This window comes from Nelumbo nucifera, chromosome 1 (assembly GCF_055504915.1).
Source record: "Nelumbo nucifera cultivar China Antique chromosome 1, China Antique-T2T, whole genome shotgun sequence".
Classification (NCBI taxonomy): Eukaryota; Viridiplantae; Streptophyta; class Magnoliopsida; order Proteales; family Nelumbonaceae; genus Nelumbo; species Nelumbo nucifera.
Genome location: NC_142649.1, coordinates 116,833,049 through 116,857,194, shown reverse-complemented (window position 1 = coordinate 116,857,194; position 24,146 = coordinate 116,833,049). Strand labels below are relative to the sequence as shown.

The 24,146-nt window shown below is 41.3% G+C and overlaps 1 protein-coding gene across 7 annotated transcripts; it reads left to right on the top strand.

The window, feature by feature from the left end:
* Positions 1-731: 731 nt before the first annotated feature.
* Positions 732-13,753, top strand: LOC104601804 (phosphatidylinositol/phosphatidylcholine transfer protein SFH8-like). 7 transcript variants are annotated; one of them, XM_010265282.3, is made up of 16 exons: positions 1,110-1,391; positions 1,502-1,640; positions 2,682-2,982; positions 5,596-5,703; positions 5,801-5,900; positions 6,589-6,855; positions 7,018-7,095; positions 8,469-8,570; positions 8,679-8,828; positions 8,972-9,070; positions 9,194-9,307; positions 9,636-9,768; positions 10,543-10,596; positions 11,760-12,157; positions 13,272-13,346; positions 13,447-13,753. In XM_010265282.3, exons 2-16 carry the CDS (start codon positions 1,607-1,609, stop codon positions 13,465-13,467), a joined length of 2,034 nt encoding a protein of 677 aa, XP_010263584.1. In that variant the 5' UTR covers positions 1,110-1,391; positions 1,502-1,606; the 3' UTR covers positions 13,468-13,753. The 7 variants fall into 7 exon arrangements, with proteins under 7 accessions (XP_010263586.1, XP_010263587.1, XP_010263584.1 ...); XM_010265284.3 differs by lacking the exon at positions 5,596-5,703 and having other exon boundaries at positions 732-1,391; XM_010265283.3 differs by lacking the exon at positions 10,543-10,596.
* The last annotated feature ends 10,393 nt before the right edge of the window (positions 13,754-24,146 follow it).

Here is a 24,146-nt window from a genome sequence, read left to right as displayed (position 1 = left end):
CTGAAAGCGATTATACAACATTGGTACCAAACAAAACCAGTGCTGTTTTCTCAGAAAAATAGTTTATGTGACAACATTAATACCAAACAAAATAAAAAGAAGCCATTTTATAGAAAAATGATACAACAAACCTTCATGCATACAATACCGATTTCTCCAAAAACGTCTTTAAAATAATGGCCAAACACGTACATAGAAAATGGACAAGCTTGCTAAAAGCGGCCAACTAATATTTTACGTTTTACCAAACCACAACAATATGTAATGTTGATACATTGTTTAATCATCCCATAATTTGGCTTAATTTATCCAGACTTTTTATTGGCTTACGAGAGAGGGAGAGAGAGAATAAGGTGACTAGGTGAGATGTTTGTCCAATGTTCATCACTTCTGCATTAAAAAAACAGTTGAAAGCTGAGACATACCTTTCGCGCTTAATATTTAATAACTTAAAAGCTAAAATAAAGCGACAGCTGACAGGCCCTTCAAGCCTTCTTCACCCCTGGAATCCCAGAATAGTGGATTCTGTCGAGGTGTGTTTGGTTTCCATTCGTTTTTCCAACTCACATTATTTTAGTAAATAGTAGCCCAGCCGTGGCATTTCTAATTTTCTACGACTACGAGTCTAGAGAGCATGATAACTTGGCGGGTGTATTGATATTATGCCATTAGCCAAACATACCCTTACGTTAGGTTTGAAAGGACAAAAACGTGTATTCAGTTCAGTTTTTACTTTTCACTCTCAACTCGTCTTGCCCCTTGGAGTTAGGACCACAACCACAAGTCGGCAACTCAACTCTTCAGCGTCTCAGCTCACGGAATGGATCTCTTGGATTGGGTGTTTTGGTCTAGGGATTCTTTCTAAAACCCTCTCTACAGATTCTAATCCATTGGTCTAGGGATCATATAACTACTCTGAGTTGTTTTACTTTACTACCCTGAGTTGGCAGGAGTAATACTACAGTCTACAGGGGGCTACAGCTGCCGTCGGCATGTTACTTCAGTCGCCACGTGGAATACGATCCCGTGTGAATGGTCCCACGCGACAATAAAGAGAAAACAAACAACAGACATCAATTATAATTCGTACAGTACACTATCTCCGCCCTAGCCTGAACCCTCCTCCTCCCCCTATATCGCCTGTCTCTTCCATTCCATCAATTCTTTCGAATTTATTTCCATTATTTACAAATTACAACTATTGATATTTATTTATTTTATATGTTTTTTTGGTAATCAATTTTTCTTTCCCACCCCCTGAGCTGATGCCTGACGGCCCGATCCCCCTCCCCCCCCCCCTCTCTCTCTGTTTCTATATGTATCGCCCTATGCTATCAGAGAGATTCTTCGATTAATGCTTGAAGGATCTGTTACGGGTGGAAACCTTGAAGGTATCAATCCAAGCATTTATGACCATTTGATTCCTCTCCTCGTTACTAACGATTCGAGGATTTCTTTTTGGTTTTTTGATGCATTTTTTATATGGTTTGGTGTTGTTCAGGGCTTCTTATCGGAATGTAGGTCTTTCTACGGTTTCTGATTGTGGGGTGGTGCATGGTTGATTCTATCGGCTACAGATTTTCCCATCTCGATTGGTAAAGTAGGGATGTCGGGACCGCTGGATCGGTTCGCCAGGCCCTGTGAGTATTCCCGCTTTGCTTGCTGCGTCTTTGTGGTTTCTTGTCATTCTTATTTGTTGATTTTGCGGATTCTAGGGTTTCGCCTATTTTTGTAAGCCGTTTGTTTTCTGTTTCTGGTAGTGGTTGTTGACCGGCAGTGATTATTGACTTCGATAGGGTGGTCTTCGGGCTTGGTTTGTTCGAAATTTACTAAATTAAGTAGCTTCATGCTAGGAATTATTTAGGGAAATTTGGCATTGTTCTTCAAAGTTCGAGGACATTTTTTAATTGGTTATTTTGATCTCAATTATTTAGCCTTGGAGTTATATAGTCACAATTTGAAAATTTCTATGTTTCTTATCTCTTTTTTCCCCTTTCTGGTTTGTTATAATTGCATATTGTATTTCAGAGTTCCGTAGTCTATATGCTTCAAGTCGTAGGACTTTAGTTTAATGGAAATTTGAAGATACTCCAATGTTTCCCAGTTGGTCTTTTAAGATTTTTATCATAGGTGTCTCTGTAGTTCGAGCAATTGCAATCTTCACAGTATTCGCTTTAAACCAGCAGTTGCTTATTAGACGAAATTGTTTCAACTTCAACCTTGTGGAATTATTTTTTATTCTTTTTTTCTTTTTGGGCAATTTGATTCCTAATCTTCGATTTTGAGCATATTCTCTATTGTGTGTTGCGGCTTTTCATGCTTCAAGCTTGATTTCTTTTTCTCTTTCTTTTTTTTTTTGCCGGGTGGGGGGGACTTGTATTAAATATGCTAATGTGCTTCTGTCTCTTTTTTTCCCTATCATACTCTAAACTTTAGGTTGTTTGTGAACTTTACTTATTAAGTTTAGTTTAAATTCTGCTTCATTATTTATACTTCTTTTCTTTCTTCTTTCTGATAATGAAAATTAGGAACTGCTAACCATAATTGTAACACTGAAAGCAGCTATTTATGTTAGATCATGATGAAGCACCTTTCTGTACCAATGCTTATCCTGGAGATTGGAGTTTCTATGAAATGTTTGTTATTCAATATTTCATGAATGAATTTGTACTATCATACAGGTTTTGAGGGGTTCGCTGGCCATGATGAAAGAAGAGAAAGGAAATCTGATTTTGAAAATTCAGAGGATGAAAGGAAGACGAGAATTGGTTCTTTGAAGAAGAAAGCAATAAATGCATCTACTAGATTCAGGCATTCTCTTAAGAAAAAGAGTAGGAGGAAAAGTGATGGTCGAGTTGTTTCGGTTTCAATAGAGGATGTCCGAGATGTGGAGGAACTAAGGGCTGTAGAAGCATTTCGACAAACTCTGCTTTTGGATGAATTGCTACCTGAAAGGCATGATGATTATCACATGATGTTAAGGTACTATGTTTCTTTCTCTTATTATTTATGTGTATATCTAGTTACCTACATTATGCACCTTTCTGATAGTTTATAATTCTATGCAAAGTTACACGTTAGTACAATGTTGTATTTCTGTTAAGATTATGATACGAGATCCATTTCATCAAGTTCAAGCTAGGAACCCTTGTAGAATGGTCTAGAAACACTTATTATTTCTGGTTACAAACCATGCTTCAGTAACGAAATACCTATTCTCAAGATGCATACTAAATGTATATTTCTAATTGGACCAATAAGCTACTATTTGAAGAATTTTATTTTGTAACAGGCAGAGACTTGTATGTTGGTGAATGTTTGAAGATTGCTGACCAACAAATGTAACAACTCAATCATGTTAACTTTTTCTTTTATAAGTAAGGATTATTTACATTGGTGTTGAAAGGGATGGTAGAATCCATCGTATGGATGCCAAAGGGTTACGGAATAGGTGGGCGAATTTCAAAAATTTTCTACCTGCCTTTCAATTGGGAATCACATTCCCTAATTTTAGAATCAAGATTCAAGGATCATACTTGAACCAGAACCGAACCAGATCTGAACCAAAAGTGAAGGGAGTAATTATACCTGATCCAAAGAAAAAAATTTCTCCCAAAGTTGGTATTCACGCCCAAAGAAGGAACCAAGATCTGCTTCTGTTGAAGATGACACAACAACTGTGGAACAGAACCAGCAGGGTGCGTCCTACACATTGAATCCTTTACAAGAATCCTTTGGATGACAATGAGCACCAAACTGAATCAGCCTTTCAACAAAGACTGATATCAAAAACCTTTTTTGATCTTTCTCTGACAGAGAGAAACAAACTGTGACAGATGGTGGCGGCTGCAACTGGAGGAAACTTGAGAAATAGATGGCGAACTGCTTTTCTTTTCTCTAGGATTTCTGAGATCCAATCTCATAAAACTACAGAGTGTGTGTTCTGTCTCCCTAGGGTTCGAATTCATGTAATTCGATTAGGGTTTCTTCCAGTTGCTTAATGATTAAGAAAGAATTTCCCGATCATATCAGGAGTTGCCCCTTATCCAAATCTGTATTTGGATTAGGACTCTTCTTAATCCTATCTACAGATTAGATAAACTTTTGGGCTCATCCTAATCTCAGATCCGCCCCTTAATAATGACTGATCAAATCAGCCCAGTTCGAAATGGGCTTTAGGCCCAATAAGGTTATGTGCTCATAAGTCTTCCAAACTGCTGCCCAGTTGGGCTTCTTTGTATGGCGTGGGACCCAAGCATTGATCTACACACCAGCCACATGGGTTTGGCCCAGCCTCTGTTACAAGGCCTGGCCGAATTCACTGGAGAGCCTAGTAAACCCCCTGAGCCCATCATATGGACCCTATGGGCCCAACACTTACACTAAGTGGTCCCTGGGCCAAGCCATCTTATAAAAACCCAGGGACTGTGGGCAGGTGCAAGATTAGCCCTTCAAGTGTTATCCCAAATGGCCTTACACTTAACCTCTCAGCCCATAATGATCAAGCACTACCCGACAAGAGAGGACATCTCCCTTGGCTGCAAGGAACAATGCTGCACTCTCTACTTACATGGATCCCGGGAATTAAAACCATTTGCAAACATTTTGAAATCATACTTAAATATATATCATATATATAAATTTTGCAAAACAAAATTCCAACGATTGAATTCAACTGCCGGCAGTTTGGTTTCCATCAGAGAGAGTGCATCCCCGATCATTACCTTTGTCCGACAAAGGGGCTGATCCCGTCACTATGATCACCCACTCAGATGAATTCTCAGACTGTCCCAATATACCCAGGTTTTGACCCCCGCTAAGGATCTCACTGATTGGCATATCAAAGATAGACCAATCCGACACCTAGTGCAGTACCATAATCGGGTCTAGGGGTCAGGTGTAACTTTCCAGTTTTGCCCATCAATTTCCAAGGTTCAGGGCAATACTGGAAATCTGGTCCGGTTCAAGGGTTCAATTAATCCTACATTGCATGTGCCTCGGGTCTCACCCTGGCGGTTGAGACAAGCCACCTCAACAGTTGACAACACACCAGTGTCCACCTTTGTAGGATAAATCTCCCCAGACTTATCCAACGGCTGTGAACATTTAAAACCAACACAAGTCTCATTAAGTGTCTAGTTTTAGGGTCTTACACAGAAGTATACCACACAACATGAATCAAACATGTACTTCATTTATTTACACTAAATATCAAAAGTACATCAAAACTGATTGAAGTTAAGGGCATATAAAAACTGTCCAACAGATGTATGAAGAGAAGTATTCCAATACAAAAAACTACATGGTCTTCATGAGTGGCTAAATAAAAGCTATTTATCTTTGTACCATCACTTTTCATTAGATATAAAGTTGTTTCTATTTTAGTAACTTAATAGGTTACTTAGTCTCAAGTCCTTGAATTTTACCAAGATGGATGGCCAAAAATAAGTCAATCACTCCACCTTCACAATCGATTCTATTTTGGATACCTCATAATTTAGTTGCTATTGTTCATAACCACTCACTACCATCCTATTGAGCACCATATACTCTTGTCCATTCAAGTTAATTATCTCTTTTGGTTTCCTAGGTCAGCCTGTTTGCTGATCATCTGGCTGAGGTAGCGGCTGGAAGGGATGACTTATACTGTAGTCTCTTTGAGACCTATTTCTGGGTCTGTCTAGTTGTATCACCAGTTTACATGTGTGAGAGTGTGTGTATTTAATGATTGAAATCATTTAGTTATTTGTTTTTATCCTTTATGTTTATACGGTTTTCATGTTCAACAAATACTTTGCAGATTTTTGAAAGCAAGAAAATTTGATATTGAGAAAGCAAAGCACATGTGGGCTGAAATGCTTCAATGGAGGAAGGAATTTGGTGCTGACACTATTATGGAGGTAATTCGAACCACAGTTTCATGGAGACTTTTACGGTGAAAGCATATTTGCATAAAATGTGTAGAGAGTCGGAAGAGTTGTAATGTTGAAGCATTGAGGAAATGATCTGACGATGAGTTTCTTGTTTCAGGGATTGAAAGATGGAAAAAGAATAAGTCATATAAAAAGGAGGAAGAATAATTATATAAAAACAAAAGAAAAGAAATGAGATAGATGAGAAATAAACAGGACAGAGCTGTAATAAATAGGAAAAAGGAAAAGACAAATACAGCTTTATATACTTATTTTAAAGAAATGCGAAAACCGGTCTTACAAAAATGAATCATTGAAATGCTGCAGTTTTTTATTTTTTTCCATGTTCTTTTATTAGAGGATAAAAAAATTAAAAAATGTGAAGAATAATATGGCATCACTTAGATATGGCTAGGGAACATGGGTTTGATCTAGTGGACTAGCTTCCTCTTTTCCAAGAATCTTTTTCAGACTCTGCCTACATCTCAATTTTGCTTGACTTCTTCCCTTCCATTCCCCTCATTGGGGATTATTATGAATTGATAATCTCCTTATATTTGTGATGCGAAGTTTTCCACTTTGTAGGACATCTTGTTTTAAGCCAATCTAGGGCTCTTATGATTCCTGATCACGTCTTTTTTGATTGACATGGTTATTGTGTCAAAAATTTCACCAGGATTTCGAGTTCAAAGAGTTGAATGAAGTTTTACAATACTACCCCCATGGCCATCATGGTGTGGATAAGGAGGGAAGACCTGTTTATATTGAAAGACTGGGAAAAGTTGATCCAAACAAACTTATGCAAGTGACAAATATGGACCGATATGTGAGATACCATGTGCAGGAGTTTGAGAGGAGCTTTGCGGTGAAGTTTCCAGCCTGCTCTATTGCTGCAAAGAGGCATATTGATTCTAGCACAACTATTCTTGATGTTCAGGGTGTGGTATGTTGATTGTCCTTTTTTTCTTAGTCTAAGGAAATTGTTTTATTGTTCTGTTGAAACTATATGGTTGGTTATGGTTATCTTTGAAAAAAATGTAGTTGGTTATGGTTAGAACATATTTTGGTTACTTAAATTTTTATTTGTCTTTTATTCTTTTATCAGAGTTTAAAGAATTTCAGTAAAGCTGCACGGGAACTTATCATGCGGCTACAGAAGATTGATAATGACAACTACCCTGAGGTATGGAGCCATAAGGTCCTTAAGCTAGTACATTATTGCCTTGATATAGACATGCTGCAGCAGCAGAGCTGTGATTTGTATAACCAACTCAAAACAGTTTAGATATGCTTACTTTGGTTCATTCATGATCTTAAACATTGCCAAATTTTTTCAAAGATTTTTGTTTCTGACAGTTTTACTGAATGAAAAGCCTTATCTTAGTTTTTGTTTATCTTGGCCATAAGCTGCAAATGGATTGGATTTAATCTGACTCAAATTCAACTGGATTCATTCAAGTTAGGAATTTTTTTTTTTTTTTGTGTGTGTGTGTAGGAGTTTAAGTTGGATTCATATATCCATTTGGTTTCGAATTGCATTTGAAGATGCTATCCATTTATTAATTGAATTGGATTTGGATTTGCTTGTTCCAATCCATTAGAATCCAATCCAATTGTATATGAGATACCTTTTGTGGAATTTTAATTTAGAAAGCTCTTTAGGATTTAGCTGGATTTTGGATTCATAAACACCTATTTTTCTATTTACAATACATATTTTCTTATTTTGTGTTTAATTTTGTAGATTTATTATGCTGGTTCTATACAGATATATTTAGTTTTTAATTAAAGCGGGTATCTGGACATATACATGAATTGAATTCAGATTTGGATATACCCCTATCTGGGTTCAATCCAATTACTTGGCTAAAATATTTTAGTGTAGTTAATGCCTTGCCTAGGCATTTTGGAGGCCTATTGCTTAGGCAAAAATTTTGGTGGGTGATATAGCCATAAATGCTTTGACTAGGACCATAATAAGTAATTATGCTCCTTTATGCATTGATATCGACAAGATTCTAAATATTGATACAGACCGATACGCCAAATGGGGTGTATTGGTCTGTATTGTTGAGCGCTTTATTTTTTTGAACCAGCATTTACTTTGAACTACCAACCAGTGTAAACTTTGTCATTATTTTCTAAAAATCAGGTGTAAACTTTTACCCACTGTATGTTTACATAAGCGTGCAATCTGTTTTGGGTGGATAAAAAATCACATGTAAATCTAAAATTTAGGCTCTTAATCCATTTGTTTATATTTTTGTTTTACTTTGACACGAACTGAAAATGCTACTTCGCCATTTTTAAGTGATTCTGACTTCTCAAAACAAACAAGTAAGAACCTTTGATGTTTGTAAACACCCCCATAAGGTGTTGTTCCACTTTCTAAAAATTTGGTTGCAAAGTCTAAATTGACCAGTTTCTCTATTTTTTCAAACCTTGATGGTAGGTACTCCCACTACATTTCCAATATTGATTGCAGGAACTTGAAATGGCATTAGAATATCCTTATGTATTATGCTTTTATATGACATGGATAATACGTTGGTGCAGACGCTATGTCGTATGTTCATCATCAATGCTGGTCCTGGTTTCAGGCTTTTATGGAGCACTGTGAAGACTTTCCTTGACCCAAAAACAACTTCCAAGATTCATGTATGCAAGAATGCAATTTCTTCCATTTATTTAAAGATAGGTTCTTAGCTTTTCTAGGGATGTTGAGAATTATTTATAATATGGGTTATTTTTTAAAATTTTCCTCAGGTTCTTGGTAACAAGTACCATAGCAAGTTGCTTGAAATAATTGATGCCAGTGAATTACCAGACTTTCTTGGTGGTATCTGTACTTGTGCAGATCAGGGAGGTTGCCTAAGATCTGATAAGGGGCCATGGAAGGATCCAAATATATTGAAGGTTCTCTATCTCCTTCAGAAACTTGTTGAATTAGGATACTGAAGTTGCCGCAGGATCCGTCCATTAGGCTTTCTCTTCCTTTATTATATTTCATATATGGTCTAAGACTAAATATGAGTTATTGCATTTGCATTATAATGCAGATGGTTCTTAATGGTGAAGCTCGGTGTGACAGACAAGTTGTTACAGTTTCCAACAGCGAAGGGAAGATAATTACTTATGCTAGACCATATTATCCAACTGTAAGACCTTTCGGATCATCTTGTGCAATCTTCATCCCATAATCAGTGTTTAGTTTTGTTGTAAATTGTCTAATAGAATTTTCATTCTCTATTGACAACTAGCTTTATTATTTGCTGAAGCAGATAAAAAGTGGTGAAGCATCTACTGCTGAATCAGGCTCGGAAGCTGAGGACATTTCATCGCCTAAAGCAATTAGGAGTTATCTACATCCCCGTTTGACACCAGTTCGCGAAGAAGTATGTCTTCATTTTAATGTTGCCAAAATCTTGTAATTTACAATACTATGCACAATTTGAACCATCCTTTTCTGTAAAAATCTTATGTTTTTTGTTTGAATTCTACAATTTGACACATGAATCTTGCAATTTATATGATTTGTGCAATTCACATGAATTCAATTAAAAATTAGTTCTCTACTTTGTCATTACAATAATGTGTCTGCTGGATCCTATACTCTTATTAATTTATTATTTTAACATATAATCATGGACTGCTGAGGAAGAAGCTGTTTACAATTTAGAGCAATTGTACATGCTTTCTTAACATTCTTTGATTAACATACAGGCTAAAGTGGCTGCAAAGGCAAATTACACTGTTGGCTTCTCAGAGTATGATGAATATGTTCCCATGGTTGACAAAGCTGTTGATGCAGGATGGAAGAAACAACCTTCCTTTCAAAGGCCTTTTGCTTCCAAAGGTTGGCACTACTAGTTCATCTTTAATGGAGGAACAATAACTTTAATTCTTAGGCAATGTTTTATTGGAGGAATCAATTTTCTGATTCCCATTTATGATATTTCCACACCAGCTTATTCAACCCTATTTGGTAATACTGATCCTCAAAAATCAGTATAAGATTTGATTAGTCTTAATTCTTGTGATTTGGGGCAATGGGCGAAGCCCTGGGAGATAACTTCATGAATAAGGGTGATTCTTAAATTGATTGCTGATGTGGCAGTGACATGTACATGCCAGTAATATGCAAATCGGTAATGTTGTAACAGCTGTCATGCTTTCTGCAGAATCACCTTGAGCATTATTATTTTGACTAAACATGTTTTCTTGGAGAAATCAATGATTCCCCCAAATACCTTAAAATCAGTGATTCCTGGGGAAGTGTTTAGATAATGTGATTCCTCTTACCAAACACCCAATTAGACTTCCCTTTTTTAGAGTAATCAAAATGGAATCTATAAAGAATGGTTATCCTCACAATATGGTCTAAATTAAAGAGAAAGGAAAAAGATAAAAATCAAAGATAAATAGAAGAAACATGATTAGATAAAATGGAAAAAATAAAAATGAAATAGAGAAAAATAAAGAAATGATAGGAAATCAGAAGAGATAGAAATGAAATTTAAGGACGGATTTACCTCCTCTTTCTTATCAGTTGCATTTGAATTTTTCTTGATATTTTGACTGGTTCTTGAAATTTGGCTTAATTACCAATAAGGTTTTAGTACTTTGTCAGGTCAAAAACTCATGTTCGAAAGCTTGTCCCCAATGGACTTCACTTTTTCTCAGGGTCAGTGACTTTACTTTTTTACTTGTCAAACTCTTCTCTTATACCCTGTTTGCTTTCTAAAACATATGGCACTAGCAAAGCTGGGAGTGCACCTGCAACCCCTGTCCACTTCTGCATTTTTCCCTATTTCAAATGTCTCCTTTTCTCTTTCAAAATTGAATTCACTTTGCTTTCTTTATCATCTCTTAAATCGTTTGCACATATTTACATATTTTTCTTCAAGGGGAGGATGATAAGTGGAGAAGATGGCTAAAGCTTAGATGGGCATGAAATTGAACCATGTGACCATTGTCTCTGTTAGCTTCACTCTTTTCTGTACGTACAGATGATGTTTGTGGACTGATGAGGCTTTTATCCTTTTGTTTTTATTTCCTTTTCTTTCAGTTCTGGCAACACAAATGTCATCTTTTGAACATGGTAACTGAGAAGGAAATTACAGATTAAAAAAAAAAAAGAAACTTGGGGCTTCTTATTGTTTCCACGATAAGAAATCACAGGCAGTGTATAATTATGCTGACTTCTGATGGTGTTTAATTTTACAATTAGCAAATTCTTTTCTAGACATATTTTAAGTTGGTTGGTTTCTGATTGCTTCATTCATGGTTTACTTTCTTTCTGTGTAAAGTTATGCTAGTCAACCTGCTCTACTCTGCATCAACTCTCAAAGTTATTTTCTTAGCATCTAATCTTGCCAGGTATAGCTAAGCCATCGTTGATCTGAATTCAGGTGATAATTAAAATATGAAGGCAGCTGTGTTTATCTAACTCTGAAGCCAAGAAGATGATTCTAGCCACGGGTTTTGGTAGGGTTTTAATTGCTAGGTTTGAAGGATTTTTGACAACACAGTCTCTGGGTGACAATTGAACTTTGTCCTGTTAACCTAGGAAACTTGCTCGTGTTAAATAGGAATATGGGCATTATTGAATTTGTGATTCAATTTGGACAATTCAAGGAGTTTTCTTTTGGACTCTTGACTTCAAGCAGTTTTCTAATAGTAACAAAATCTGTGAACCATCAGCAAATGTGCGTGTGTGTGTGTGTGTGTGATCTGTATACATAGACCTAATCTGTGAACTGCCTTGGTTATGGTTAGCAAGCATTTCTATGTTTTGCTTAATTACTCAATATGATAATTTGCACCTCTAAAACATCTATCATGCAGGGACACTTCCTTCACCTGAATCTCAGAAGACTCCAGAAGGAGTTCAGGCTCAGATTTTCAGACTGTCAATGACCTTTGTCATGATACTATATGCTCTCCTCCATTCAGTAACATCCCGGGTATTGAAGAAGCTTCCTGATCCATTGTCCACTTGTGTCCCCAACACATCAGAGTTCTCACTTAAACCAGCATCTAAGGAGTTCTGCCCTCCTTCACCAACTCGATTTACAGAAACAGACCTTCTGTCATCTGTACTGAAACGACTGGGGGAGTTAGAGGAGAAGGTAGACATACTTCGGTTGAAGCCAACTGAAATGCCTTGTGAGAAAGAGGAGCTGTTGAATGCTGCTGTTTGTCGCGTTGATGCATTAGAAGCAGAGCTTATTGCCACAAAGAAGGTATACTATCATACTGGTTTTTGCATCTGTTGCTATGACAAGACAGTAAGGTCAATCCGAGTACACATCTCTGCCCCACAACCCATCCCCGCTGTGTATTGGGAACATCTCCCTATGATAGTATCAGAACCGATGATGTCTGACATCATCGGGAGATGTTCCCAATACACGGTGGGGGTGGGCGTTGTGGGGCGGCCCCTTGTGGGGTGATGTGAACTCGGTCAATCCTACAGTCCCAATGCCTCTGTTAGGTCAAAATGATGGGGCTCCCTAGTGACGTGGAGCATCGCATTGCTGTCAGAATAGTGGGATTAATGACTGACGTCAGTCTGATGAACCTGGAGAATGCTGGGAAAGCATGCACTTGTTTGTATTATTACTTTCCAATGTCCAGTGCCCTCCCATTCTCTACACTGTATTTGGTAGAAAATTCTTGTGAATTCACAAGCGCTGGAAACCATGCAGTTTATGGTACCTTACTAGACAGGCCTTTCGCAGAAGAGGGATCCACATAAAATGGCAATTTAGGCCGCATTACGTTTCCTGACATCAGTTCATATTATGTTCCTACTCCCAAGTCCCATGTCCCATGTTTCATAGTAGTACCCTAATGCTTCATGACAGTTTTCTCTTTTTGTTTTTGTTTTTTTTTTTTGTTTTTTTTTATTTACTTTTGAAATTGCAACAGATAGTGCTGCTAGGGGAAAAAACCATGATTGGGTGTAGTGCTAGAATTTGAACAGACTCTGCAACATGGCCAATTTGGAGGGGTCACCCATCCAGCAGATGGGTTGTGCTCATATCACCCTATGCCTAACTGATATCTTCAAGGGAGGGGATTCACACAATGATGATATCTAAAAGCGATTATGTTCCTGTTTGTATATTTTATAAGTAACAGTTAATCATGCATTTATTAATGAAAAGGGGAAAACCGAGCTGTACAAGATAATATCATACAAAAAAAAAAAATCATCCCAGAGCCTAACACTCTCCTTCAATCACTTTTACTTTAAATGGATTCGCCAGTCCACCCCCGGATAAATTGTCTCAAATTTCTAGAATAATCTGTGTATGTTTTTGCTTGTCTATATTTACTTGTGTCCTTGGGCAGGCTCTTCATGAAGCTCTAATGAGACAAGAGGAACTCCTTGCGTACATTGACCGTCAAGAAGCAGCCAAATTCCAGGTAAGTTTTGACTATCTGGTTGCATTATTCTGTAAGAAAAGATTATGTACATCATTGATGACACTGGGATGTGTGTTTAATCTTATTTTATGTTTCGCAGAAAAAGAAGTTCTGCTGGTGAAGGAAAGATTCACAGGAAGGGGGGTTTCAGTAGTTTATGTATGAGCTGTGGTTTATGTATCAATAGTCTATACATGTGTTTGAGACGAACACGAAGAAGCCTTACTGAGTCCAAATTGTGAGTTTCTCTCTTGTATAATGCAGAACCCATGGAAATAAATATGTATTTATTTATTATTCCCTCTTGTTTTCTCAGTTTTGGACGCGCATGGTTTGATTTATTGTACCAGAGTGATGTAAGAAACTGAAGCATATAGTGAAAGAACATTTCAAGCTCTTTGTAATCATGACATGCTTTATACCTCCCACATCGCCTTATCAACTTGATAGTAATGATTCATGAAATGTTGTTTTTATTCAAGGAAGCTGCCTTAGGATAATTGCAAGAAGTTGGCCGGGGGTCCAAGAAAAATGCTGGCTGTACAAGCTTGAATAGGAATAGGGTGGCTGATGGCAGGCAGGGGCGGAGCCAGGGGGGGTGGTAGAGGGGAGCCATGGCCCTCCCTATGCCTTGAAAACCCTCATAGTAATTGTTTAAATCCCCCATATTTTACCCCACATCCATATTTCTTATTTATTGGCCCACCCTATCCATGCTTATTACGCTTTGGCCCCCTCTCAATAAAGAATCCTAGCTCCGCCCCTGATGGCAGGTACTAATTATTGTGTCAAGAGAACTGCATAACCAAAAGCCACAGCTTATGCGGAATACGACCGTTGAGTACAAGTAGATGTCCGAAATAAGCATTTCGGCTAGTAAAACGGTACTAGTAAATGTGTCTGAGTAGACAATCTAAAACAACTTTTCATATCTGAACTGGTAAGACCCAAGCCGCGCACTGAACGTAGTCAGGCCATTTCAGACCTGGCTGAAAGTTTAAAATGTCTTCAATATTTTTTGAAATGACATGTTTTTAAACCTGATACTCTGATAGAAGCTCATTCGGTTTGTTGCCATCAAATGAGAAGGGGAGATTCACCACAATACGCAAGCTTTGCCCTAAGTAATAGTCTGTTCTTGGAACTCCGATTGCTTCTTCCTCAAAATCTCATCCAAGCTTTGCAACTTCTACCATTTCTCTTAAGAACAGGAAGCTTCAAGACCACTTTGACCATCATAAACACCGATTATTACGACATCAAGAACCCATGCTACACGTGCTACTCAACTTCTCTAGCTGGTTTATTCTTGATCTTGATCTTGGTTTCTTGCCACTTGCTCGGCAAGCTAGAAGGCATCAAATTGTATTTATAAATACCATTGTATACCATAAGAAAGGCAATAAAGTTTCATTTTATCTTCTGAGGTAATGCTCATTTTGTCACCTTATTGCAAGTTACTGTCGCCTCATTGCAACCTGCTGTCACAACTCTGCGCTTTTACATGGTATCAGAGCTAATAGTCTAATCAATCGTTGCATCTTGGTTTCCCTAGCAACGCCAACAACTATGTTCTTCATCAGATCACAAGAAAATGGCGGTTAAAAACGACGGGTGTAGAGACATAGACTTCTCTGATCCTACATCTCCATACTATCTTGGCACCTCAGGCAACCCTGGCATGGTGCTAGTTACTACTCTTTGGAACGTGACAACTATCCGAATTGGAAAAGAGCAATGAACAATGCTCTTTGGGAAAGAACAAGATCGGTTTTGTTGACGACACAATCTTGAAGTCGGATCAGACAAGACCAGTAGAGCTCTTTGCTTGGAAGAAATGTAATTTGATGGTCATATCCTAGATTTACAATCCCCTGGCCAGAGAGTTACATGACAACGTTGCTTACATGGATGATTCCCGTGCAATCTGGTTGGATTTTGAAAAAAGATTCTTGCAGGGAAATGCTCCTCGCATATTTCACTTGAAACAGGAATTAACTTTGCTCAGACAAGATAATCTCTCTGTTTCAATGTATTACACAAAGATGAAGGCAATCTGGGATGAACTCTCAACTTATATCCTAGCGCCTATATGCATTTACTGTGCATGTGGTGTGATGAAAGATCTAGTAGCAGAACGCGAGAAAGATTATATCTACCAATTTCTCATGGGTCTTAATGACCACCTCAACACTGTTTGCTCCAACATTCTTGGAATAGAGCCACTTCCATCTGTGAGTAAGGCATATGCCTTAATTACACAAGAGGAGAAACATTAGTCAGTTATTGGGCAACGGAATCCTACGATTGAACCAACAACTTTCCATGTGACTAATCAAGCCAAGGTAGTTCCAAGAATAACAAAGATTGACCAAAGCTCCGCTGTGATCACTGCAAGAAGACATGACACAACAAAGATCACTGCTACGAATTCGTTGGTTATCCTCTTGGCTAGGACGTGAAAGGAAAATCTGGCATGATGAAAACCTGTTATCAAGAAAAGGATAACACCAACACTCCGAGGCCAAGCTCACATGCTTCAAATGCTTCAAATTCTTCACCAATAGCAAGCCATATAATGGAATAGTACCAACAACTTCTAAATATTCTCAAGACTGATAACCCAACAATTTCCTTAAATTTTGCTGGTAAGGCCTCTAGCTTTCATTGGCTATTGGAGTCAGGACCTTGGTTATTGGATAGTGGTGCATCAAACCACATGGCACCCTTAACCATGAGTCTAGATAATCGCATTATCTCTGCACCCGACAACCTATTCATTTGCCAAACGGATCTGTAATGCCAATACAATCACAGACCGATTTGGCACTATCCTCGGATTTGTTTCTATGGGATGTTTTGTTCATGCTAGACTTCAAATGCGAGCTATTATCCATCAGTAAATTGACCTCACAACTTAACTGTGTTGTCCTATTTTTTTTTCAAACTTCTGTGTAATACGGGACCTGAGCTCCAAGAAGGTGATTGGACTTAGTTTGATGCATGATGGTTTGTATTATCTATTGCTTATCCCACCATCGGTGGCTCTTCACGCTGTACGTGACGTTGAATCAAGACTGTGGCATTCAAGACTTGGACATGCTTCCTATCAAAATATTTCTTTGATTCTTGATTTACATATCCCCGAACATAATAATACTTGCCGTGACATTTGCATAAAAGCAAAATAGGATCACCATTGTTTTTCCATTAGTAAGACCCGTTCTACAAAATGCTTTGATTTGATACATATAGATATCTAGGGTGGATACCACACTCCATTACTTACAGGGGCTAGATATTTCCTTACTTTGTGGGATTATTCACGAGCTACATGGGTTTTTCTGATGCAATGCAAATCTGATGCTTATTGTTACCTGCTTATGTTCTTTGCCATGGTTCAAACTCAGTTTAGCACATGGGTAAAATGTGCCCGATCCGATAATGGGTTGGAATTCCTGTCGGGTCCTATGCAGACATACTTTATTGAGAATGGCATACTCCATCAACGTTCATGTGTTGAAACTTCGCAACAAAATGTAGTGGTGGAATAGAAACACCATCACATTCTTGAGGTAGATAGAGCCCTATGGTTCCAAGCAGGTTTGTCAATCCAGTTTTGGGGGGAGTGTGTTCTTACAGCTGCATATCTAATCAATTATCTACCCACCTCTAACCTATATGGTAAAACCCTACATGAAATGTTATACCAGAAGTCACCAACTTATGATCATCTCCTCACATTTGGATGTCTTTGCTATGCCACAACACTTAAATGTGGTAGGGATAAATTCAGTCCACATTCACAGCAATGCATATTCATCGGGTACCCTCATGGCCAGAAATGTTACCATGTTTTTAGTCTTGAAACAAAGAAAGTATTAGTCTCTCGGGATGTAATATTCTGTGAAGACCAATTTCCATTTAAGACTATTGATCACAACAACGTTGATACTTCCCCTGCTACGATGGTCCTTGTTCCAATCACTGATGATGCCATCTCTCCATTGGGAACAATCAATGGGGATGGGCCCTATACAACAACTAATGATACTAATCTGGATTCATCTCAAAGCCCACTTCATCAAGTTGATGGTATAAGCCCGATCCCATCACAAGAACTATATGCATACTCCACAGATTAGATTGAGGCTGTAGAGCCATCACAATCACAACCATGTGATGAACTTGTCACCAATGAGAATTCCCAATCCAGCTCTAGGCCCATCAAAATGCATCAACACCCACCAAATTGAAGGACTTCATTTGCCCCACCATCAAACATGGACCAACAGTGTGTAGCACAAGTCTTCTAATCTGCCACTTTCTTACTAGTCTTGATTTAAGCTCTACGCCATCTGACATACCACCTGAACCCACCACCTATCAATAAGCTAACCAACATCCATGTTGGCGCAATGCCATGGAAGCTGAACTTAAAGACCTTGAAACCACCAAAACTTGGTCCCTAACAGATCTTCCTCCTGGAAAAAAGCCTATTGGTTGCAAATGGGTTTACAAAATTAAGACCAATCCTGATGGTGGCATAGAGCGCTATAAAGCGCATCTTGTAGCCAAGGGATACACCCAAACTGAGGGTGTGGATTACACAAAAACCTATGCATCAGTTTCTAAACTCGTCACTGTCAGTTTCCTATTAGCCTTAGCAGCTGCACGGGATTGGCACTTACATCAGATGGATGTGAACTATGCTTTCCTCCATGGTACTCTACATGAAGAAGTATAAATGGGGCCCCCTCCGGGCCTCCTTCCTCCAGGTGACACCCGTGTTTGTAAATTGAACAAGTCAATCTACGGGCTAAATCAAGCATCTAGAAATTGATTTGACACTCTAATCCAGGCACTCAAGCAAAGAAGGTTTTCTTAGTCTTCTATAGATTATACTCTGTTCACGCTTCACAAAACTAGAGGGACTTTGATTGTGCTAGCTTATGTGGATGACTTAATCATAGCTGGGAATGATCCAGTTAGCATTGAGTCACTTAAAAAATACCTCAGTCACTGCTTTCCCGTCAAAGACCTGGGTCCACTCCGATAATTTCTGGGCATTGCGATCTCTTGGTCTCCTTTTGGCATCTTTCTAAACCAGCATAAATACACGCTCAACATTCTCAAGGAAACAAGAATGCTTGGATGTTGTCCAAGAACTTTTCCTACGAAACAATAACACCATCTTGGCCCAGATTCTGGTCCCCCTATACCACACCCAGACCAATATAAACGCTTAATTTGGTGCCTACTCTACCTCACCATCACTAGACCAGAAATCACATATGCAGTACATATCCTCAGTCAATTCATGAGCGACCCACAACAATAACACCTGGACACTGCTATGCATGTTCTTCGATATCTCAAGTCTTCATTTGAGCACATGATATTTCTTTCTTCTAAATCTGATATACTCATACGTGGATATTGTGATTCAGATTAGGAAAGTCACCCATCAACAAGACGGTCAGCAACTAGTTACCTTACTACTTTGGGTTCCTCCCCTCTATCATGGAAATCCAAGAAACAACCAACCATCTCTCGCTCTTTTTTTGAAGCCGAATACAGATCAATGGCGGTAGCTACAAGTGAGTTACTTTGGCTTAAATGCCTGTTTTATGATATCGGGTTGCAACATCTACATCCCATGCAACTCTTTTGTGATAACCAAGCTTCTTTACACATTGCTGCCAACCTAGTTTTTCATGAACGAACAAAGCACATAGAGATTGATTGTTGATGGTGCGCAATCCGGTCACTCCTAATTGGCACTTACGTGGCTCTTAGAAGGTACCTGAGATGGAGAAGAAGAAGAATCCCCAGGGGGTTGCCCGGCGAGAACACTCCGATGCTTAAGTTAGTATTCTATAGGAGAAGCAATGAGAAAATGAAGGCTAAGAGTGCAGATAGCGCGTGAGTAGAAGATCATACCTCTCTCCCTCGATAATAAGCTCCTTATAACAGAAATTCGTTGCATTAGGCCCGCTGGCCTCTGACAAGGCAGGTATAACCGTCACTACAACCTGTCGTAGCCGTTACTGGCAGGGGCTGAAGTGGCACGCGCGGGGCCATCATCGCAGGGTACGTGCCTGTCGGGTGTGTTCCTGTCTGGTAGAAGCTTCTTGAGGAGTGCCCATGCGGCCCATTCCCGAACTACTTTGTAGCGAGCTCGGAATACTTCAGGATTACCTTTAACAGAATTGGTCCTTGAGATGACTTGTTTGCTTGGGAGCTTGAGCGAGCTCGTTCCCTTTGCTCACGAGCTAAAGTTGCCTCGGAGTATCCCTTCAAAGGTAGCTCAGGGAACCCGGAACTCGCGTTGTGGCGAGCTTCTTCTTTTGTGAGCTACGATGTAGCGAGCTGCTTTATGGGCCTGTCACTTGGTCGCACTAGGCTACAATGCTGAGCTGTTGCTCGTGCTGAGTCAGTGTTCACGTGTCACCGTTTCATAGGTCGGGTCAAATCATCCTCCATCAATTGCCCCCCACTCCTTGAGCTAAGAGCATTGCCTTAGCGCGAGGAGTCCATGAAGTGTGATGGACTGATTTGACCGAAATTCAAACTTGATTGACTACTCACATTAAATGCATCCGTGGGAATCAAGAGATTTGCTGACTTTTTTGACTTTTCGGATTCCCAAAACGTGCTGAAGTGGCTCTTAATTTCGATCGTCATGCAGCCGTCATTGCCTTAATCGTGGAAGACGTGCCGCCAATCACCTTCAGTTTTTAGAATGTGTGCGGTCAGTGCACCTGCGAGCCGTTGGATTTGCTTTGATCTGGCCGTCGATTTGGAGACGTGGGGGCTATAAATAGGAGGGCCCTCTGGGCCTCGTTTCCCTTCACGCCATCTTGTTGTTTTCGGATTCTGAGGTCGCGCACCTGTCAAGTCTACTCGAGTTCCTCAACTTATTTCATCCCGTCCCCTTTCGGTGAGTCTTACTTATTGTCAGTCATGTCGGGATACCCGTACCATGTCCGTCACTAGGGCGGTGACCAGGACGATGATGCTCCCTCGGGCTCGGGGGGAGCTTGGGAGTAGGTTCCGGGGGCCAGGGAGGTCTTCGGCAAAGGAGGTTCTACTTCGCGGGGAAGGGAGCCCGATACTTTCGGCCCTTCCTCCATGACAGAGGGGAGACTTAGGTCTTTGATTAGCTATTTCCACCTTCCTAGGGACCTTCTCTACTGCATCCCCACTGGTAACTTTCCGTGGGAGCATGGCCCCAACGATATAGTCATTTACCAGGAGCAGCTCGAGGCTGGCCTGCGTCTCCCCTTGCACCCCTTGATAGTGGAGGTGCTAAACCACTTCAATGTCACTATTGACTGGCTCCATCCCAATGCCATCAGGAACTTGGTTGGGATGATATCCTTGTGTTGGGAATATTGTCTTCCCTTGAATCTGGACATCTTCTCCGCTATCCTTTGTATAAAGAATGCCACTCCCGGGGCCCCGCCGGAGAGGCATCTCTACTACTTCTCTCCCCGCTGTGGCTACAAGCTCTTGCATGAGCTCCCGAAGAAAATCCCCGCTTGGAAGCGAGATTATTTTTTGGTCCGCAACCCCGAAGGGTGGCCCTTCCCTACTTCTTGGAGGGGCGCCATCTAGGACTCTGGGGCTGAGCTGGACCCCGAAACTCAGAAAACGAAGTTGTCCTAGGCATCAGTAGGCTTCCTCTATTCGGACTACTTGGCTGAGGGGAAGCTCGTGCAGGCCGGCCTGTGCCCGGGTAGGTTGCCCTTTTAGGCCGCGCGGTTTTTGGTATCGACTCGCGCCGCCTTCTTTCAAGCAACCAGGGGCGCAAGGTGAAGAGGTCGCGCCCTGACCGAACTCCCACCTCGGGGGGTACTGAGTTCGGATCTGCCGAGCCGACTTTCTCCTCCCCATCGCCTGAGATCCCGCCGCCTGAAATCCCGCCACCTCCATCTGAGGGAACCAGTGGGCTGGCCTTGGAGGGGGCGAGCTCCCACAGTAGGTGGTGACTCCCTGTAACCCTCTCCAACCATTCCCTTACCCTCCCTTCCCAGTGGGGAACTGGGAAGGGGTGAACGACTACACCGTGGCTCGCTGGAGGAGCCGGAAGACGATTAACAACGACGAGGTCGCCCAATGGGGGAATATGGAGCCCGGGGACCTCGCCGTGTTTGCCTCCTCCCACTGCTTGGTGGTATGTGATTTTTTCTTTTCTTCTCTCATTTTGCTTCATTTTGCTCTCCTCTGATCTTCTCTCTGTTGGCAGGTGAATACCGCCATCCATGCTATGGCTCTCCAGACGCGCATCCATCACGTCGACGCCCTCAACCAGCGGGCTACTAATAAGAAGCTCCAGGGCGAGCTCGACCGGATTCGGGGCGAGCTCCATCACACTCACAAGGGGTATGAATCTCAGGAGCTACCCGTCCGCGACCAGGAAGCCCAAATTGCCCGGCTTTCTGAAGAGAGCACGCATTATCGGGAGGAGTCGTCGAGGGTGCTCCTTCGGCAGCAGGTACGGGTCCTGGAGTCCACTCTTCTAGATCGGACTCAAAATTTTGACCAGAAGGTGGAGGCCGAACGAGAGAAGGCGGTCTGGGATTTCAAAGACTCCCAGGAATACCACGACCTCCAGGTGGAATATGGCTCGAGTTCGTACCGCTCTGGGTTTAAGCTCTGCTGGTGGTTGGTTCGGAAGAAGTTCTCTGGGCTCAACCTTGACGACATCACTATGAAGGGCCTGTCTCCCGAGACGGCGGATCAAGTGGAGGAAGAGGAGCTTGACTCCCCGGAGGATGAGGATGAGGAGGCGGATCCCTGAGGCGGTGTTTTTCCTGGACTTCTGGTGGCTCCCGGGTGCCATAAACCCGTTCTTTCAAAGATCTTTTGTTGGGCGGTTGTGCCCTGTGACTGTTAAACTTTCTCGAGCTGCTTAGCTCGGTTATTGCCTTGTCATTTTTCTCTTTCTTATTTTTTTTAAATGGTAATGAAAGTTCTTCTTTTTCTTCTAAGTATGGTGTGCACTCTTTATCTTTACTTAGGCGATCTCAACACCCGAGCTATTAGAGCTACATACCCAAAGTAGGACTTCTCGATAACCGTTATTTCGAACTGTCCCTTAAATCATTCAGGGCATCTCTATGGTACATGACGAAGTAATTACCATGCGTGCCCGAACCATATACTCGTCAGTTATTCTTTAGTTCGATCAACGTACTGGAACGAGCTATGCTTGTCGGTGTTTAAACCCGAGCTGCTCACGCTTTTCATACTTTACCCCCATCGTCGAACTAGCTAAGTTCTTCTTGATGCCGAGGTGTTGGTTAGCTCGGTGCCTTAGGCCGTAAGCCAGGGGTGACCTGTGATCTACCCTTGAAGTTCGCCCACGTCATGGAGATGACTGGGTCTTGTTGCGCTGAGGTCATGTTAGCTCGGCATTTTGGCCCTTAGGCTTGGGGAGTGGCTCGTGGCCTACTCGGTTGTTACAGATAGTATTGTCTTAAGTTGACAATATTCCATGCCTGAGGTACTTGTTTCCCTTCGAGGGTCTCGAGCTCGTACATTCCTTCCCTGAGCACTCGTTTCACTCGGTAAGGTCCTTCCCAATTGGACCCAAGTTTGCCAGTGCCGGGCTCAGGTACCATAACTTTACGAAGGACCAGGTCGTCAACACGGAGGTTCCGCTTCTTGACCCTGGCGTTATAGTACGGAGCTACTCTCTGCTAGTAGGCTGCGGTCTTGATGTACGCGAGGTCCCTTACTTCGTCGAATAGATCGAGGTTGGTACGCAGCTCATCTTCGTTCGTTTGATCACTGTATGCTTCTATTTGTAGTATAGGTACTTCGATCTCTGTGGGGATAACTGTTTTGGTGTCGTAGGTGAGGTTGAAGGGGGTTTCTTCCATGGCAGTCTTCTCCGTGGTCCGGTAGGCCCATAGAACACTAGGTAGCTCATCCGCCCACAACCCTTTAGCTCGGTCTAACCGTGCCTTCAGTCCGCGAAGGATGGCTTTGTTTGTGACTTCCGCCTAACCATTTTCTTTAGGGTGTGCAACTGAAGTAAGTTTTGTTAGATCCCCATGTCTTGGCACCAGTCTTGGAATTTGCTGTCCTCGAACTGCTTGTCGTTGTCAGAAATCAGTACCCGAGGTAACCCGAAGCGGCACACGATGTTCTTCCAAAAGAAGTTTTGGACGTTCCGGGCTGTGATCGTTACAAGGGGTTTAGCCTCTACCCACTTGGTGAGGTAATCCACTGCTACTACTAAGAACTTCCTCCCACCCGTTGCTGGCAGGAATGGCCCGAGTAGATCGATGCCCCATTGTGCGAAGGGCCACGGGCTGGTGAGATACTTGAGGTCGGAAGCAGGTTGGTGGTGGATATTAGCGTGCTTCTGGCATTTGTCACATTTTTTAACGAGTTCAATGGCATCTGCCTTCATTGTTGGCCAATAATACCCTGTCGAAGTGCCTTTTGGGCGAGGGCCCTACCCCCCAAGTGTCCGCCGCACAGACCCTCATGAGTGTCACGGAGTACAAGCTTGGCTTCGGTAGGTCGCAAGCAATGCAGGTAGGGGAGCATGTAGGATCTCTGGTATAGTCGTTCGTCTATCATGACGTATTTGGCTGCCCGACGCTGCACCCTTCTAACTGCATTGCGATTTGCAGGGAGGGTCCCATGTAGCAAGAAGCTCGCGAGCGGGTCAATCCAGCTCGGCTCTGCTTGAACGATAGGAGTGAACTCCTCTACCTCCCCTCCCCCGAAGAATGTTAGGCCGAGACAGGTCCTCTATGTACACGGTTCTGATGGTGATGT